This window comes from Sapajus apella, unplaced genomic scaffold, assembly GCF_009761245.1.
Source record: "Sapajus apella isolate SASKATOON/1434 unplaced genomic scaffold, GSC_monkey_1.0 scaffold27, whole genome shotgun sequence".
NCBI classification, from domain to species: domain Eukaryota; kingdom Metazoa; phylum Chordata; class Mammalia; order Primates; family Cebidae; genus Sapajus; species Sapajus apella.
Genome location: NW_022436967.1, coordinates 10,042,177 through 10,060,553, shown reverse-complemented (window position 1 = coordinate 10,060,553; position 18,377 = coordinate 10,042,177). Strand labels below are relative to the sequence as shown.

The 18,377-nt window shown below is 36.5% G+C and overlaps 1 protein-coding gene and 1 pseudogene across 3 annotated transcripts in view; one reads left to right on the top strand and one right to left on the bottom strand.

Annotated features, from left to right (window-relative positions):
• Positions 1-4,744: 4,744 nt before the first annotated feature.
• Positions 4,745-18,377, bottom strand: part of SCLT1 (sodium channel and clathrin linker 1) — a 231,804-nt gene continuing 218,171 nt past the window's right edge. For both annotated transcript variants that reach the window (XM_032292285.1, XM_032292284.1), the window contains exons 19-21: positions 13,111-13,189; positions 10,722-10,817; positions 4,745-5,289 (exon numbers count right to left, since the gene is read on the bottom strand). In XM_032292285.1, the coding sequence (XP_032148176.1) occupies positions 5,227-5,289; positions 10,722-10,817; positions 13,111-13,189 (238 nt within the window). In that variant the 3' untranslated portion in view covers positions 4,745-5,226. The remainder of the gene's footprint in view (positions 5,290-10,721; positions 10,818-13,110; positions 13,190-18,377) is intronic.
• On the top strand, positions 17,009-17,954 carry LOC116560813 (annotated as a pseudogene). Its single transcript, XR_004273146.1, has one exon. The product of XR_004273146.1 is annotated as a probable gluconokinase pseudogene (transcript).

Sequence of the window (18,377 nt, the reverse complement as noted above, 5' to 3'; positions counted from 1 at the left end):
CATAGAGTAGTTTAAAAGGAAATGCTAGTCTCACTTTTAATCTTCATAGATCTAAATATTAAAGATTTCCTTATACTTTATATTATGCTCTGATAGCTTTTTCATTCATTGAAAAAAGGACTGTGCTGCTATAGAATGAAAACATTGAATGAAAACTGCCATGATGCCTTATCAAAGGAATTAACGAGTTTTAACAAACATGAAAGGAACATGCTGTGATTACTAGGATGCTACATGGATTTACTAAGAAGGCTAATTTGCTTTTCTTTTTGGACAGGATTACTAGATGAGATCTGGGAAATATGACCAGTATGGCATAAATGAACTTTTGCTTGGTAGAAGGCTGGATCTTTCTTGATGTTCTTATGACAGTGTACAAGTAGTAATATGGGCCAGAATAAAAACAGGTTGAATAGCCACATCTGACATGTGCTGATCAGGTACCCATTAAGGGAGCTGTTGGCTGGTATGCTCTGAGACTGTCTATATTTCTATCTGTCTGGTCCTCTTCTTCTTTTAAATGGTTTGAATGAAAATATGTGTAGCATGTTTATCAAACGTGTGACTAGCATTCACTGTAAATCAAGAATCGTCCGTGGTACAAGAAATTCAGCAGTAAATAAAAACAGACATGGTCCCTATCCTATCTTTAGAGCTATCAAACTAGGTAACAGAATTAAGAGCTAAAATGATCTCAGCAGGTTATAATAATGTAATTAAACTTAGTAGGGATAAATAACTAGTCCTGTATTTGGGCAAAGATTTGGCTTAGCAACAAAACCTTTGAAAGAGACTGAGGATTTCAGCTGACAACATGCTCAATATCTGTCCAACAGTGTGATTTAACTTTCCCTCCAAAAAAGCTAATATGATTGAATCACTAACTACAGTGACCCTCAAAGCATGATTTCCTAAGACAGTATGTTTCAGAATCTTCTCGGAACGGGGAAAAGAGAAAGGGTACATAGTTCGAAGCCATATGTATTCTTTGGAGATCTGATAAGCTGTCTGCTTACACATAGGCAAATATCACTTACCCTCTCCCCACCCCTCTCAGTCATGGTCTAGAATGAGGAAATTTACACCTTAAATATAATGTTTTGTTTTGGTAATAAGACTGATGTATCTTAAGCATACCTGGTGTAAAAGAGGTCTTCAATAATATTTGACTGCACGAGTGAAGAATATATGCAAATTCAGAGGCCAGTGGCTGGTTGGCACAAGGATTCAAAATCAAGTCCCCTCCGAGAAAATAGAAATGTTTGCTAAGCATAGGATAATTATTTTCAAAAGGCTGAAATGCTGCTATGTGGAAGATGGTTTAGACTTACCCTGACAAATCAGATCTAAGAGACACCTTTCGGTTCAATGTAATGAAGAGTTTTCTAATGGTCAAAGCTCGTGGAAAGACGATTGAGCCATCTCATGGGGAACTGAGCTGCCCTCAGTGAATTTCAACAGCTGTGCACACCAAAAGTAATTTGTCACTAAAAATAAAATATTGTACTTTAAGAATGTATATCTGAAAAGAAATAAACTAAGGCAGAATCAAAGTTATCTCCTATGTCATTGATTATACTCCAATATACTTTCTGAGTGAAAGAGAAGAATTGGTTTACATCTCACATGTGGGGGATACTATGAGAACATGGGGTACATGTGAATGTTTTGTGGTGAATTCTTGAGCTAGAGGGTGTGGGTGTTGTAAAAAATTTCTTTTAAGATGAATTTTTGTCCTATGATTCTTATTATCTAAGCATATTTTTCTTCCTTATATAAATACTATTAACATTGTCCCCAAAGCCATATATTTTTGTAAAGTTTAAGGGATGGTAAGAGACAGATTTTTATCTGTAACCTGAGGGTACTGCAATCTCTCTGTCTATACATTTATGTGTATATTTTACATAAACTAGACAAATAATTTAATTATTTCTGATAAAAAATTTTTGCAAAAAAGCTCATTACAGATTTATTTTGGAAAAATGATAAAAGACATTATGGCTAAAGAACAGAATTTACAGCAAAATGTTTAAAATGGTTTTTCATTCTTTCTTGATTTGTTTGAGAGTTGGTTTGGCAAGACTGTATTGCTAAGAAATGTTCAATATTTGCTGACTTAACGAGTAACTGAATTGTTGCTAATGTTCTCCCATATTTGGGGTAGTTATAATTCTCACACCAGAGAAGAAATTAGAAGATTGTTGCCTGCCCTAGTTTGCATATTTATATACAAAGAGAAGAAGAGGTAATCATATCTCCTTTCTTCTTCAGGGAGAAACAATAAAGAAACATGAATAAATAAAATGAACTAGCTGTGTTGTCCTCAATTTCAGATTTATATAATTTCTTTTTTTTTTTTTTTGAGACGGAGTTTCACTCTTGTTACCCAGGCTGGAGTGCAATGGCGCGATCTCGGCTCACCGCAACCTCCGCCTCCTGGGTTCAGGCAATTCTCCTGCCTCAGCCTCCTGAGTAGCTGGGACTACAGGCACGCGCCACCATGCCCAGCTAATGTTTTTTGTATTTTTAGTAGAGACGGGGTTTCACCATGTTGACCAGGATGGTCTCGATCTCTTGACCTCGTGATCCACCCGCCTTGGCCTCCCAAAGTGCTGGGATTACAGGCTTGAGCCACCGCGCCCGGCCATAATTTCTTATCTCTCTTTCCTACTTATTTCTCCTGTCTCCTAAAACACAGTTTTCAGAATAAATGATACTGTTTGCATCATTTATAAATGAAGACTGACGTATATGAGAAGTGTTAAAAACTCCACTACATTTTTACGTTGGAAATTATTAACAAACATTTCTGAAAAGATAAAACCCACCAAATTTAGTTCTGTTGCTAAACATAGTTTAAGCCTGTTCAAATTCAACAGAGGTCAGAAAGGCTATTCTTCTCTTGGATATAAGCAGCCTATCCTTCTCTTGGAGAACATTACACAAGGAGATCCGACTGAAGATGGGTTATCAGGATGTGAAGAGTGGCTGCCTGTGGCCAAAGTTGGAAGAAAGTATCTATGTTCAGAGATTTTACCTTGAAAAAATGAGTATGGAAAGTTAGATTTTTTGGAACAAGGATAATACTTACATTCCCTTTGCTAGAGTGTTAGTTTCTGAAGTGCTTTCTTCTACAGTCTCATACTTTTGTCAGACATAATTCTAACATCCCTAAAATTAAAAAAAATAAATTCTATATTCTATGAATATGAAAGTGAACGTAACTCTTACTACATGGAAATTAGTCTGTGAAACACCTGGGAAAGAATTTAAAGAATCAAATGAAAAACTCTTTAAGAAATGAAAAGATAAATGCCTCCAATCTGATTACCATTTAACTGCCATATAGGTATGATTTGGTCTCATCATTGTATTTGATACTAGCAACCATGTTCCTTCCTTGAGTATTTTATCATGTTGGAGTCTCTGTGTTATGATCCTCTCATTGATCCTATTTATTCTCCTTTAATGACTCATCTTTGTGAGCTCATTCAACACATAAAGACATTCCTTAAAGTCCTGCCCTTAAAAACTCAGTTTTTGAAAAAGCAGCTATTGAATACCCTCCCTCCATGTGCCAGGGACTATATTGGGTGCTAGGGATAAAATGAATGAGAGTACATGTGGTCCTACTCTTACAGAGCTTGTACTCTGTTGGGGAGAAGATGACACTAAAGAAAATATTTCAAAAAGCATTAATTACAAATTTTGATAAGTGCTATGAAGGAAAACTACGGTACACTATTAAGAGCAATATAACAAGGGGACCTTATCGAGGCTAGGCAAGGGCTCTGAGGAACTGATATTTGAGTAGAGATCTGAATAATGTATAAATGAAAAAGTACATGGAGATGCCAGGGGCAGTGGCTCACACCTATAATCCCAGCACTTTGGGAGGCTGAGATGGGCGGATCCACCTGAGGTCAGGAGTTCAAGACCAGCCTTGCCAACACGGTGAAACGCTGTCTCTACTAAAAATAGGAAAATTAGCAGGGTGTGGCATCGAGCACCTGTAATCGCAGCTACTAGACAGGAGAATCCCGAACCTGGGAGGCGGAGGTTGCAATGAGCCGAGATCGTGCCTCTCTGCACTCCAGCCTGGGCGATGGAGCGAGACTCTGCCTGGAAAAAAAAGAAAAGTACATGCAGAGACCCTGTATTGGGAGGGAGGATGATATATTGATGAAGGTCATCAAAATTAGAGCACAAGAAATGGAAGGAAAGAATAGTGTGGGAGGAGGCTGAAGAGACTGCTATTCACATCATGTAAGGCCGGAAGGGAAGCTCTTTGACTTCCACAGCTTCAATTCTCAGTTCCACGTGAAAGACTCCTATGACTATCTTAACTATTAGCACCAGAACTACATTTCTACACATGAATTGAATATCTACACATGAATGTTTTATGTCACCTTCAACTCAAATATCTTTCACCTGGACAACCGCAGCAATCTCCTAATTGGTTATCCAGATGCAAACCTCTGCTTTAATCAATAGAAACCAAGACGCACTAAGTTCAAACCGGAGAATAGGTACATGTGTCTATGAAGACCAACAGGACTTCAATAGTTCAGTGCAACTCAGTCTTAGCACCTAAGATCTCTATTTGATGAGTATTGCTTTAAGTACCATGTAAAAAACTCCTTCCAAATGCTTAAATATCAAGTTCCATAGATACTGAAAATTGTGTAAGTTAAAAATGAATCACTACAATCATACATTAAAATACATGACAGCATTGTTTTAGAAAGTGCACAATTTATTTATGTTTATGAGTTTATAATAAAGTGGATACTTAGGGACTTTAAAAATGAATTAGGAGTTACAATTAGATGTAAAATTCTCAAATCTTGAAAACTAAAATATTAAGTTCTAGAATTTTCTTAAAAACTCTTTGTTATGAAAGAGAAATTTGCATAGTTTGAAAATTATTATGTCCTTTCAGGGGAAAAAGGAGGAATTAAAAAACAGACACGTTGATGAAGGCAATGAGTTCTTCTCAGCTGGTTTATTCTCCACTGAAGATCAATATAGGATTATATTTTCTTTACTTACAGGAAGTGGTCACTGCTCTGTTTTCCCATAACCCTCAAAACAGAACAACAATGCTTATGCAAAACAACACAAGCCTTCACTATACTCTGCAGGCTTTACCATTTCAATACACTTCTAGTCCAACTGCTTTCCCAACTCTAAAGTTCTGTGAGTTAACTATGAATATTTTTAAATATTTTCCAGATTCATCAGGGAGGCTGCTTTTCTTCTCTGCACTGTAATCACACTGAGCTGCAATTAAAATAAACAATCAGTAAGTAGTTACTTTTTCTGTGTAAAATCTTAGACTAATACAAAGTAGAATGCATCACAACCTATAAGTATTGCAAATGATGTTACCGGAAAGGGTTTTGTAAATGATCTTTTTCTTTTTGAGGCAGTCTCCCTCTGTTGCCCTGGCTGGAGTACAGTGGTACAATTTCAGCTGACTGCAGCCTTGACTTCCCAGGATCAAGTGATCCTCCTACTCCAGCCTCTTGAGTAGCTAGGACCACAGGTCTGCATTGCTAAGCCTGGTTAATGTTTATCTTTAATTTTTTTCAGAGACAGGGTCTCACTATGTTGCCCACGCCAGCCTTGAACTCCTGGGGTCAAGCAATCCACCCGCCTTGGTCTTAAAGTGCTGGGATTATAGGTGTAAGCCACTGTGCTGGCCAGTGATCATGTTAAAATTAATTTCTATTTTACACTTGAAACTTTAAAATATCTATCACATTACAGAAATGTAGGCCAAATAAGATATTCTATAGCTCAGAGTGATATACTTAGAATATTAAAACACATTCCAGATGGATGTAAAATATCTAGATAAAAGTCAATCAGAAAAGTTTCTAAAACACAAACTAATGTGAGCCAACACAATGCAAGGCTGGTAATAAAGTGATGATAGATAATAATAAGTAAAGTCTAATAGAAAAATAATCTTTAAATGTTAGTAAGAATTGATAATATATACACACGGTTAAAAAAAAGATCTAACAGTACAAAATGGTAGAGAGCATAAAGTAAGTCTCATTCCCACTGCTATCTTTCATTCCATAGACCTCTTTGCAGATACGACCACTACTTCCAGTTTTTTTTTTAGACGGAGTTTCACTCTTGTTACCCAGGCTGGAGTGCAATGGCGCGATTTCGGCTCACCGCAACCTCCGCCTCCTGGGTTCAGGCAATTCTCCTGCCTCAACCTCCTCAGTAGCTGGGATTACAGGCACGTACCACCATGCCCAGCTAATGTTTTGTATTTTTAGTAGAGACGGGGTGTCACCATGTTGACCAGGATGGTCTCGATCTCTTGACCTCGTGATCCACCCGCCTCGGCCTCCCAAAGTGCTGGGATTACAGGCTTGAGCCACCGCGCCCGGCCTACTTCCAGTTTTAAAGTATATTTCTAGAAATATTTTAAATGAGAATATATGTTTTTCTTCATTTCTTTTCATTGAAAAATGATAAAAGTATTATAAACACTTTCTATCTTTCTTCCTTCTAAATAATATAACTTAAAAATAGCTCTATATTAGGACTATTATACTATATTCCTCTTAATAGCTGCAAACTATTGCTCTGTATGAATACTCCGTAATTTAACTAATCTGCTATTGTTGAGTATTTGTATGGTTTTTTAAATCTTTTAAAATGAGCGACAATGCTTCAATCGGTATTTTTACATGTTTGCTTTCTGGCAAAAATGTTTCCAGGTGCAAGTATCGGTCAAAGTTTACATACATTTACAATTTTTGAAAGATACTGCCAAACTGTGCTCCAGAGACTGTGACAACATGTATTTATATCAATAATGTGTGAAAGTGCCAGCACATTGCATTACCAAGCTTTATGATCTGATAGGTGAAAAATGATGTGATTACAATTTAAATCTGCATTTGTCTTATAGGTGAGGATGAACATCTTTTTAAATGTTCAAAAGCCATCTGTTCTGCCTTTTGGCTGGAACTGCCAAAGAGGAGAGGCACTCGATTTATGTTTTCTAGGCCTTTTAGAAAACATGGAGCTGTTCCTTTGGCCACGTTTATGCGAATCTATAAGAAAGGTGGTATTGTAGACATCAAGGGAATGAGTACTGTTCAAAAAGGAATGCCCCACAAATGTTCTCGTGGCAAAACTGGAAGAGTCTGCAATGTTGCCCAGCATGCTGATGGCATTGCTGTAAACAAACAAGTTAAGGGCAAGATTCTTGCTAAGTGAATTAATGTACGTATTGAGCACATCAAGCACTCTAAGAGCCAAGACAGCTTCCTGAAACGCGTGAAGGAAAATGATCAGAAAAAGAAAGAAGCCAAAGAGAAAGGTACCTGGGTCCAACTGAAGCGCCAGCCTGCTCCACCCAGAGAAGCTCACTGTGTGAGAACCAATGGGAAGGAGCCTGGGCTGCTGAAACCTATTCCCTATGAATTCATAATAGGTGTTAAAAAAAAATAAAAGACCTCTGGGCTGTTGGAAAAAAAAAGCCACCTGTCCCTCTTTCTCCATAAACTTCCTTTATACACTTGTCTACTAGACTATAGCATTTTTTAAACTTAGGCATCCTTTATATGTGTTTAGGGCATTAGCCTTTTGTCATATATGGTACAAATATTTTTCTCAGTTTGTCACTGACTTTATGACCTTTTCCGATACAGAAATTTGAAACTGTGATCATATTTATTAATTTTTTTCACAGCTTCTAGGTTTTGTGTTCTTGCATTGAAAGGCTTCACCACACTGATTTGAAAAACTCCTATGTTAAAAGAACACAGTATGGCATTCAACCATTTAGAGTGATACACGTAGAGTGGATAAATAACATATAGACAAAGTTAATCAGAAAAGGACATTTAGAGCAAAGTGAATCAGCCCGATTCAGGGATTGTATTGAACCAGTAACACAATGCTGCACTGCACTATGGTAAGTGTGATGTGTCAGAGATGATAATAAGGTTTAAATTTTCTTCATTTTGCTAATGTCATACATATAGTAGGATATTATTTCTAATAGCACTTTTTAGTTTTTATAAAAAAATGAGAAGATTCAGAGAGGGCAAAGATAAAAATTTTAAAAAATGAAATACATGTCTTATAAACAAAGTTGACCACTTGGACTCATTTAAAACAGAAAAAAATATTATCTACAGGGAAGAAATTCATTTTTGGGTAAGAAGAAAGTGCTGAATGATTACCTTTCATCCTCAAATAAGAACAGAATGGAAAGAGAAACACTTAGGGAAAGATTTGTTACAGAAAAATTTGTGAAGTGGTTACTGACAAAGAATTTTAAAAAAGTTTCTCAAAATAGTGGTGGAATGGGAGTCACGGTGGCTCTGGCCTTTGTCCTGAATCTTGAGGAGGCGAGCCTATGCGTTCAAGCCCAGCCTGGGCAACATAAAAACCTCTCGTTCACTAAAACAAAACAAAACAAAAAACAAAACAAAAAACAAATAATGGTAGAATCTTTGCCACTAGAGGGTTTAAACAACAGAAGAAACATCAGTATTAGACTGTGTAGGTTTAATTTTTTTTTTTTTTTGAGACGGAGTTTCAGTTATGTTACCCAGGCTGGAGTGCAATGGTGCAATCTCGGTTCACCGCAACCTCCGCCTCCTGGGTTCAGGCAATTCTCCTGCCTCAGCCTCCTGAGTAGCTGGGATTACAGGCACGCGCCACCATGCCCAGCTAATTTTTTTTTTTTTGTATTTTTATTAGAGACGGGGTTTCACCATGTTGACCAGGATGGTCTCGATCTCTTGACCTCGTGATCCACCCGCCTCGGCCTCCCAAAGTGCTGGGATTACAGGCTTGAGCCACCGCGCCCGGCCTAGGTTTAATTTTTTAAGGGGAGAAACTAAACTAGATGCTAATTGGTTATACAATTAATGTCCTGTAATTGTACTCTTTTCACTACAGAACTCAAGGTAGTTGATTTTACATAGGCATTTTCTTTGCCATTTGCCTTAAAAAAGGTAAAAAGGTAAACATGAAACATTAAGGATTATGATAAAGAAATTTAATTTCTCATATATCTGTCTAAATGTCCGCTTACCACTATGGGAAATGCTTTACATGTGTTAATTCTTTTGATCCTTTAATAACAATATGAGGGAGGTGTTATTATCCTATATTAAACATGAGGAACCTGAGGCTTAGAGAAGTTGAAATTGCCCAAGGTCACATGACTACTTAATGGCACTGAGCGGTTTGCCTGACACCAAAACACATACTCTCCAGATACTGTCCAGTGCACCTAACTTCTGTTACCTTATAATCTAAATACATTCTTGAATGATTAATTAGCTAACCCATTAGTTAATTCATAACTTCATAAGAAATAAACATTATTTGAAAAGGTTGTAATTACTTTCAAGAGGGAGAGAAACAAAAGGATAAATTATTAGTAAATTTTCTTTAAGTGGCATGCCATATTCATAACAGAAGATTTAAAAAAAATCTATAAGCATCATGAATATAAACTGAATTCAGTAAGCAGAGTGGCTTTACTATGTATGGAATGCTGTAATAGTTAAGAATAATATTAATTTTGATTGAAATAATACATTTATAAGCAAATATAATGAATAATATAGTAATTTGATTTGTTTTTGTTTTCCTTCCTGCCCTATCCATCCATTTCAAATGTCTCTTTGTAGTCTAGCTTTATAACCACTCAACTGGTCTCATTGTATTCCTCGGAGGAGGGACCATTGCTCCTACTTTATGATCAAAGGCTCACTTCATTTGAATGGCGTGTGTGTATTAAGATAAATTATCCCTTAGTATTTCACTGATATTCTGCATTTTCTACTCTATTTCCCACTGGATAACTTTTATATTGTACTTTAGATTTTTTGGTCATATGAAAATATACATTAAATAAATTAACCTGTAAGTCGAGGAATATTTTTTCCACTGAAAAGTAAAATAAAAACAAAGGCAGTGCAATTTGAAATACTGCATTCAAAGCAATATTATCTACTTTCAAATCTGTTAGTGAATATCTGCCTAGTTTTAGACAGAATATAATTCTAGAGCAGTGCTGTGTAACAGAACTTTTCTAATATGATAGCCTTAGCTACATACGGCTATTGAGCACTGACTAGCTATGACTAGTATGACTGAGGATCTCAATTTTAAATTAAATTTAAATTAATTTAAATGTAAATAGTGGCCTGTGGCTAGAGGCTACCACAGTTAGACAGTATATTTCTTTTCTTTTTATTTATTTTTTGTTAAGACAGGGTCGCACTCTGTCCACCAGGCTGGAGTGCAGTGGCACAAACGTGGCTCACTGCAGCTTCAACTTCTTGGGCCCAAGTCATTCTCCTGCCTGGGCCTTCTGAGTAGTTGGAACCACAGGTGTGTGCCACTATAATCGACTGATTTTTTAATTATTTTGTAGAGACAAGGTATTGCCATGTTTCCCAGGCTATTCCGGAACTCCTGGCCTCAAGTGATCCTCCTGCCTAGGCCTCCCAAATTGCTGGCAATACAGCTGCGAGCCACCACGCATCACTTATTTTTGTTTCCAATGTTTACTTCTTCAACCTCATATATTAAAGGGATTAATTTTAAAATACGTTAATCAAGTAAAAATAAACTATTAGTTCTCTGAGAACTACTAAAAAACTTTTCTTATCTTTGAACTGTTTATTTTCCAGGGACAAGAGGATGCTCCCTACCTGCTGGGAAGCTGAAGCAGCTCTCTCTTCTGCCTGAGTTAGACGCCTTTGAAGTCTGTTGGCTTTTTCTTGATGCTCTAGAATTAGCTTTTCATTCTATTAAGGGGAAATAGAAAACAAGTTAGAAATCCATATGTGACATGGAGATGTTTTGTGGAATAATCAATGAAAAATCTGAACACCATTTTACCACTTGTAAAATACAAAGTCCCTTATCTCCAAATTTACATTTTTCAAGTTATGAGCTTTAAAATACAAACTTGGTTTTACATTCTTACTAAATTGTTTTCTTTTACTCACATGCCAGCAAAGAAAGTGAATTAACAAATCTCAAAGCAAAATGACTCAGAAGAATAAGACTTTCAATTTGTGAAAATCACTGCTTCAGAATCCCCTGGACTGTGAAAACACAGACTGCTGGGCCTTACAATCAGAGCTTTAGTAGGCCTGCGATGAGCTGCTTCTCCTGCGATGAGCTGCTTCTGTATAGTTCCCCAAGACATCTGCATACTCCAGAGTCTATTAGGGTCAACAGAGTTATTAGGCACTGTTATGGGTTGAATTGTGTCCTAACCCCAGTACCTGTGAATGTGACCTTATTTATAAATACAGTCCTTGCAGATGATCAAGTTGAGATGAGATCATTAGGGTGGGCCATAATCCATATGACTGGTGTCTTCATAAAAGGGCAAATTTGGACACAGAGACACACATGTACAAAGGAGAGAAAATTTGAAGACACAGAGAGGACACAATCTACAAGCCAAGGAATGTTTGAGGCTACCAGAAGCTAGGAGGAAGGCATGGAACAGTTTCTCCCTCACAGCTCTCAGAAGGAAACAACAATGTCAACACCTCCATTTTGGATTTCTAGCCTCTGGAACTAAAAGACAATTATTTTCCATTGTTTAAGCTACCCAGTTTGTAATACTTTGTTATGGCAAGAACTATACAGGCATCATGAATACAAAGTCATCACAATATACGGTCATGCAGACAAGTCTAAATAATCTATCAATTAAAAAGTGGATTAGGTCTCTCCATACTTGTCTGATTATAGTATATCTGAAAAAATATTTTTGTACAACTAGAATTGTTAAACAGTTTTTCTGGCACTTATCTCAATGAGAAAATAATACAAGCCCAATCAGGAAGAGTTAGAAAAACACATTTCTTATGAAGAACCAGAAACTTATAGTTCCCATGTCCTAACATACAAGTGATAAGAATGAATGTTATGGATATTAAAGTAATATAAAATATTGAAATAACAGCATCCTGCTAAAATGAGCTTACTATATTTCTTATTATGCCCAAAAGCAAAATTAAATTTTATGAAGAGAACTATATTGGCTGGTCCAATTTACCAAGATGTTTAAATATGTAGCCTTTAAATTTTAAGAAACACATCATATGCTAGAGAAAATTTGGGGGAAGAAATTCTATCATCTGTAATAATAATTTTCATATTTACAATCAGACTTCACATAATGCAACTTCTTCTATACTGCTACCATAATGGTTGAGGAACAGTTCAGATTGGATGAATCTTAATATATGCAATTGTTCCTTTTCTATTGATCATTTTGGTTGCTTTTGATCTTTCTATATTATTATCATTGCTGTATTGAATATCTTCTTTTAATTTTTTTCATATTTTAAATTACTTCATTAGAACAGCTATCTGGAAGTGGGAGCTACATGAAAAAGTATTTTAATGGCTATTCCTTTATTGTTTTCTAAATGGTTCATATGATTTTATAATGCCATGAAGCTTAGGAGTAATGATTTCACTATAGCTCCTATAGTAGACCACAAAGATAGAGTACACCATATACTCAAGGAAATTCTAAAAACATTTGAAGTTATAACATCAAATGAAGAACTAGAGATCTAAAAAGCCCCAATCATAATCCAAAAATTGTTTACTTTTTTAACGCCTTAAGGAAAAAAACATGATGAACTCTTGCTATCTTTAGTTTTAAGGCATCAATCTAAATATATTTTAATATATTCTAGGAGGCAAAAGTATTTTTTATGTGATGTGTCTTTTGTCATGGATTAAAACAAAATAAGATGAATGGTTAAAAAATAATTTTGGAGACGCATAAGAATAAAGGGGATCCTAATACATTCTCTGAAATACTGCACAAGGTCTATTGGTAAGTCAGAAATAAGAGCTCTACTTTTTATTATTTACACATGATGAATCACTGATGGTCAAGGCTTTTATTCACATTATATTGCATGTGCGCTTTTAGGGTTATGGATGATTTCTGTATTTTTATTTCCAAGTAGAGAAATAATTTGGATTTGGCTCAGGTAAAATTCTATAACATGTGTATCAAGCTGCAGCAGAAAGCACTTCCCAGGGGAGTCATTATCTTACCTCAACTACCTTTTCATTTGCTATTTCCAGCTGAGAAAGCAGCTCTTGGGTATGAAGTTTCTGTCGACTCAGCTCACTCCTATTAATCAAAAGAGAGCACCAAAAATCCATTAATATAATTGTTCAAAATAAGAATCTTTATTAGCAAGATACATGTTCCTGATTTGAATAAAAATACCATCTTGATGTGCAAAATAAAGTCACTTACGAATAGACCATATCTCAAAGGACTCATTTATTTCTTTTTAATAAAATACACATATAATTCTAGAGGTTAGTTGCACAACAATGTGTATATATGTAACACTACTGAATTATACACTTAAAAATGCTTAAGGTGGTGAACTTTATGTATATTTTATCATAATTTAAAAAGTTTTATCACAATTAAAAGGTAAATTTTGTTATGTATATTTTGCCAAACTAAAAAAAGCAAAATAAAAACACATATTTTAAAAGTACAAAAGTATCTTCAATATTATCTTGAGATACTATTAGACATTAAAATAAAAGCATACTCATATTAAAAAGATACAAAATTTGTTATTACAAAATCTCCTAAGCTATTGTGCTACTTAGCTATGGTATGCATCTTTGTTTTTTTTTTTTGAGATGGAGTCTCGCTCTGTAGTGCAAGCTGAAGTCCAGTGGCATGATCTCGGCTCACTGCAATCTCTGCCTCCTGGGCTGAAGCAATTCTTGTGCCTCAGCCTCCCAAGTAGCTGGGACTACAGGTATGCGCCACCATGCCTGGCTAATTTTTTGTATTTTACTAGAGATGAGGTTTCATCATGTTGCCCAGGTTGGTCTTGAACTCCTGAGCTCAAGCGATCTGCCTGCCTCAACCTCCCATAGTTCTGGGATTTCAGGTGTGAGCCACCACGTCCCGCCTTAGTATGCATTTTTAAGATTCATGTACAGTGCTTTTTAGGGGAGCTCAACTCTTACAAATTTAAGAAATTTAAGGAAACATTAATTACTCCAGTATCACTTTAGCACAGTATAGTTAAAATTCTTATTTATGTTTTGGTTGTATATGTACTGCATTTTACTCATTCATATCCTTTATGCTTCATTAGCTGAAATTATCTTATGCACAGAACTGTCTTCTTCTTGTTGTTCAACATATAAATATTATATTGCTTTTAGCCACAAGTCACTTCAAGAGTTTCAGGTTAAGGGTACCTACAACGTAGCCTTAAAATAACTTAATCAGAAAAAAGATCTGATAAATTTCTGAGTATTACATATAATGAATTAATGACGTTCAAAGCTTTTATTCACATTACACTGTGTGTGAACTTTTAGGGTTATGGATGGTTATGGATGATTTCTGTATCATTATTTCCAAGTAGAGAACTAATTTGGATTTAGCTCAGGTCAAATTCTTGATTCAGTATTGGCTTTATCCTTTGACCTTACTTGTGCTTCTTAAATCAATCAACATATTAGCACTTCCAAAATAACTTCAGCTTTGATTTTTTTCAAATAAGCCAGGCAAACAACCTAAACATTTGGGAAGCCTCTCAAGTGTCCTATACTTGATTGAATAGTTATTAAAAATAGCAAGTATTTGTTACAAATATATATAACAAAAAGCAATGTCATCCACTATTCAATTATGCAAATAGTTACTGAACATTCGTTACAGGCCAGGTGCAAGGTATGTGGTGGCAAACATAGAACTGACAGACTACAAGGGAGATCAGTTACTCTAACTCAGTGATTTCATAAATACAGCTTCACTGACTATGAGGAGTTTGAGTATCTATGATTAATTCCATGACAGACAAACACAAATGTTTTGTTTTAGCTTTGAGTGATCATGATAACATAGAATAAATTCTTATGCTTACTTTAAAGTATCTTGTGCAGCTTAAAGTTACTGCCCACCAGCCCCGCAACATTAGAAAAACCCAACTAAATAATGATAAACAAAATGACTAATGGCCAGTCTTCTAGTTCAAATGCAACTAAAGGTAAATGTTACGCATATTAGTGGCGATATAAAATAAATTGTGAGTATAATTGAGATTAAGATGAAACGATCACATTTATAAAGTTAGACAACATTCAGTTTACACAAAACCTTTTCAGGAAAACACCTACTTGTATAATTTCATGCCTAAACTAGTCAGTTACTTACTCAAGACAATTAATCTGAACGATGAATAGTAATGATTTTCCAGAACATTTAAGATCACAAAGACACAAATCATTAAATGAAAGTATACTTTAAGTTACCCTTAATCTATGTAAATATTGATCTCTCTATATATCAAGCTCTGTCTCCCCCACTGGATGGTGAGCAACTTTGTTATTCATCTTTGTACTCAACAAAACCTGGCAAATAATAGTGAAAATGACGATGATGGTGATAATAACCGCAAATACTTCCATAGTAGTGCTTGTTTACAATGTGTCAGGCACTATTCTAGGTATTTTCATATATTAACTTAATATTTCATTTGCATGACTAACATATGAAATCCCCATTTTTATATATGAGAAAATTAAAAGACAGAAACTAAAAAAGTAAGTAACTTGCCTAGGGTCACGTAGCTTGTCAAGCTTTTCTGTTTGTTTTTTGTAGGTTTTTTGAGATAGGGTCTCACTCTGTCACCCAGGCCAGAGTGCAGTGGCACAATCACAGCTCACTGCAGCCTCCACTTACCCGGCTCAGATGATCCTCCTGCCTCAGCCTCCTGAGCAGCTGAGCCTATAGGTGCATGCCACCATGTCCAGTTAGTTTTTTTTATTTTCTGTAGAGACAGGGTTTTGCCACATTGCCCAGGTTGATCTAGAACTCCTGGGCTCAAGCAGTCCTTCTACCTTGGCCTCCCAAAGTGTTGGGATTACAGGTCTGAGCCCACTGCATCTGGCTGCTTATCAGTTGTAGCGTCAAGATTAAAAAAACTTGGTACTTTGATTCCAAAATCTGTGGTCTTAACCACTGCCCTATACTGCAACATGGCAGACAAATGCTGAAAGTTTGTTGAATAAGACACACACACACACACACATACACACACACACACACACACAGAGTATATGTATGTATATGGGTATTAAGCCTTCCAGGAATATGAAAATTTATATACCTACTTGGAAACCTAACAATTTTTACTTCTGACTTCTTCCCTAAATGTCCATTCTTGTATTCAAACTTAACAAACCTAATACCAAGCTTTTTGCATTGTCTTACTTATCTACTTCTCATCTTGTTGCTCAATTTTTATATTGACATCTCTGCCCTAGGTGTCTAGGTTAAAAAGCCTAATGTCAACTCCTGATTCTCACTTTGTCTTTTTTTTTTTTTTTTCTTTGAGACAATCTTGCTCAGTCTCCCAGGCTGGAGTGCAGTGGTGTGATCTTGGCTCACTGTAACCTCTGCCTCCTGGGTTCAAGTGATTCTCCTGCCCCAGCCTCCCAAGTAGCCGGAATTATAAGCACCTGCCACCTTGCCCGGCTGATTTTTGTATTTTTAGTAGAGATGGGGTTTCACCATGTTGGCCAGGCTGGTCTTGAACTCCTGACCTCAGGTGACCCATCCACCTCGGCCTCCCAAAGTGCTGGGATTATAGGTGTGAATTGACTGCGCTTGACTTCTCATTTCGTCTTAAATGCAACACCTCATTTACCCCAAAAGAGACTCTCTGTTTGATATGTCTCTTCCTTCTATTTTTCATTGCTACTCAGTGTTACCATCCCAACTAAAGCTCTTAGAACTTAATTCTTAGATTTATTGTAATAACGAACTGCTTGGGCTTCTCAATATCAAGTGAAACAATATATGTAAAGTACTCTAGTACGGGGCATAGGAATGTACTCAACTAATATAGTGGGTTTTCCTCTTTAGACCACGTATCTCTAGCATATTTCTCTTTCTAAAACACTACTTTAATAATTTGCTTCCGGCAGAGGGCTACAGCCCTCACTGGCCTGGCCAGGACGGGAGCGGCTCCGCCTCTAGGGCACCGGGAAGGCGACTGGAAAGAGATAGGCTCCGGCCATGGCGGCGCCGGGCGCACTGCTGGTGATGGGCGTGAGCGGCTCGGGGAAATCGATCGTGGGCGCTCTGCTGGCATCTGAGCTGGGGTGGAAATTCTATGATGCTGATGACTATCATTCGGAGGAAAATCGAAGGAAGATGGGAAAAGGGATACCGCTCAATGACCAGAGGATGTAGCCTCGGGACAGCATGTGGTTCTAGCCTGAAGAAAATGTACAGAGACATACTAACACAAGGAAAAGATGGTGCAGCTCCGAAGCGCAAGGAGTCGGGAAGGGAAACGAAGTGGGCTAAGATACAGCTCCTGGTGGTCCATCTGAGTGGGTCATTTGAGGTCATCTCTGAACGCTTACTCAAAAGAAAGGGACATTTTATGCCTCCTGAATTATTGCAGTCCCAGTTTGAGACTCTAGAGCCCCTGGCAGCTCCAGAAAAGTTTATCCAAATAAGTGTGAACAAAAATGTTTCCGAGATAATTGCTACAATTATGGAAACCCTAAAAATGAAGCGAGAATGATTTTGTATCAGTGGTCCAGCCATCCAAAACCTCATTCCAGCCTCCTTGGCCATATTATATTCTAAATTTTTCTTAAGGCAAACAAAACCCAATATGTCAAGACAGATTTTTTTGGGTGTAATTTTAGGAATTATCCTGGTTCACTGGGAAGCAGAGGGGGAGTTTTAAAAGTCAAAGCTTAAATTGAAGTTAAAGTTCATCTGTAACCCAATTGAATGATCAGAGGAAATTCTGTAATTGATGCTGAAAATCATTACATTGTTTAGAACATCCTTGCTCATGCCTGTATTTGCACAAATAAATGAAACTTGGCTGTCAAAAAAATATAATAATTTGCTTCCTTGAGCAATAATCTTCAATGGCTATCAGTTACTGGACAAAATAGTCCAAATTCCTGAGAACATCATTCAAGATCCTCCAAAATGTTGTGTAATTTATCTTTCCAACCTTATTTCCAATAAGAACTTTCCATACTTCAGTGGGGCTCTCACTGTTTCGAAAACAAACTGCGTATGTATTACCTTCAGGATCAGGTTTATATCATTTTTTAGATCATGTTTTTCAGATTTCCCATTAAAATCCTGCCCATTCTTTAAGACTGCACCCTTGTCCCACTTCTTTACAGGTCTCCTTTCCATTCATTTAAATGTAGACAGTTCTCTTTACACATCAAACCTTCATGATATTAAGTACTTATTTTATGTATAAGACATTTATAAATCCTGTATTATAATGCTA